Raw genomic sequence first — 1,180 nt, forward strand, 5'->3', positions numbered from 1 at the left:
GGTCACTGTGAATCAGGATTCACTGGTGGTAGTGGACTTAAGGTATACCCAAGGAGTTCTGATGGTGCAGTGATTAAGAGCTGGGCTGCTAACTGAAAGGTCAGTGGATTGAACCCATTATTGGCTGCATGGAAGAAAAGACTTGGTGATTTGCACCTGTAAAGATTTCAGGAAAAGTAATCCCATGGGGGCAGTTATGCTGTTTTGCAAGGTCACTATGTATCAGAATCAACTCAACAGCACAACAGTACACCCACATTAGAAGGAAAAGCATTGTTTTATAGCTTAAACAACACATGAATTAATGATAAATAGCATTATTGGCATATCCTGGGATAATGTGGAAGGAAGGCAGCAATACTGATAATCCCAGGAAGATACAATTTCTAACTCATGTCTTCCATACCATTCTTATATTAAACAAGTAAAATGGTCGTAACAACAAAAATATCCTTAGAGAATCAATTGTGGGAAATTCTTTACCAGCATTTTATCAACAAGTAAAAATAAATAACTTAAGTCACTAATAGAAACTTTTTCAATACAAAAGTAGTACTTACTGATCTTCTGAGAAAACCTTTCCATTGAGCATATTTCTACCAGTAATTGCATAGTCCCAAGCAGTTTCTCTAATGCCTATGCTATAGTGTCTATCTTCTGCATGAGCAAGAGGGATAAGAAAAACAAGAAACGTCAGTGGGAAAAGCGCCTTCATTTTCAAATCATGAGCCTGGAGAAGCTAACCAATTCGGGATTACCTTCCATTTATAATCCAGGCTTTCTTCCTGCATTGTGTCTATTTACATAAATCAAATTTACATAAAATCTCACCAGTCATTTTCATCTACATATGTGACATTTCCGTTTCATATGCATTTGGTTTTCATTTCAGGTCAGGTGAAATGTTGTACAACCCAAGGGTACACTGGATATAAGCCCAATATGTTCAGTGCTTGGTTGAATTACTGGATAGACTAGTTTCTTGGGTCATCACTCATTTCCTAATAAATACTTTCTATAATTCTTGGTAAAGTAGAGATCAGTGAAAAAGAGGAAGACCCTCAACAAGATGAATTGACACAGTGGCAACAACAATGGATTCAAACAGAACAATTGTGAAGAAGGCACAGGACCCAACAGTATTTCATTCTGTTGTGCATAGGGTTGCTATGGACAACAA

The 1,180-nt window shown here is 37.1% G+C and overlaps 1 protein-coding gene across 1 annotated transcript in view; it reads right to left on the reverse strand.

Annotated features, from left to right (window-relative positions):
- LOC102812634 (ceruloplasmin-like) overlaps nucleotides 1-715 on the reverse strand; it is a 63,541-nt gene extending 62,826 nt beyond the window's left edge. Inside the window, exon 1 of the mRNA XM_006876370.1 lies at nucleotides 561-715. Within this exon, the coding sequence (XP_006876432.1) occupies nucleotides 561-715 (155 nt within the window). The remainder of the gene's footprint in view (nucleotides 1-560) is intronic.
- Nucleotides 716-1,180: the final 465 nt, after the last annotated feature.

This window comes from Chrysochloris asiatica, unplaced genomic scaffold, assembly GCF_000296735.1.
Source record: "Chrysochloris asiatica unplaced genomic scaffold, ChrAsi1.0 scaffold00376, whole genome shotgun sequence".
In the NCBI taxonomy this organism is placed as follows: Eukaryota; Metazoa; Chordata; class Mammalia; order Afrosoricida; family Chrysochloridae; genus Chrysochloris; species Chrysochloris asiatica.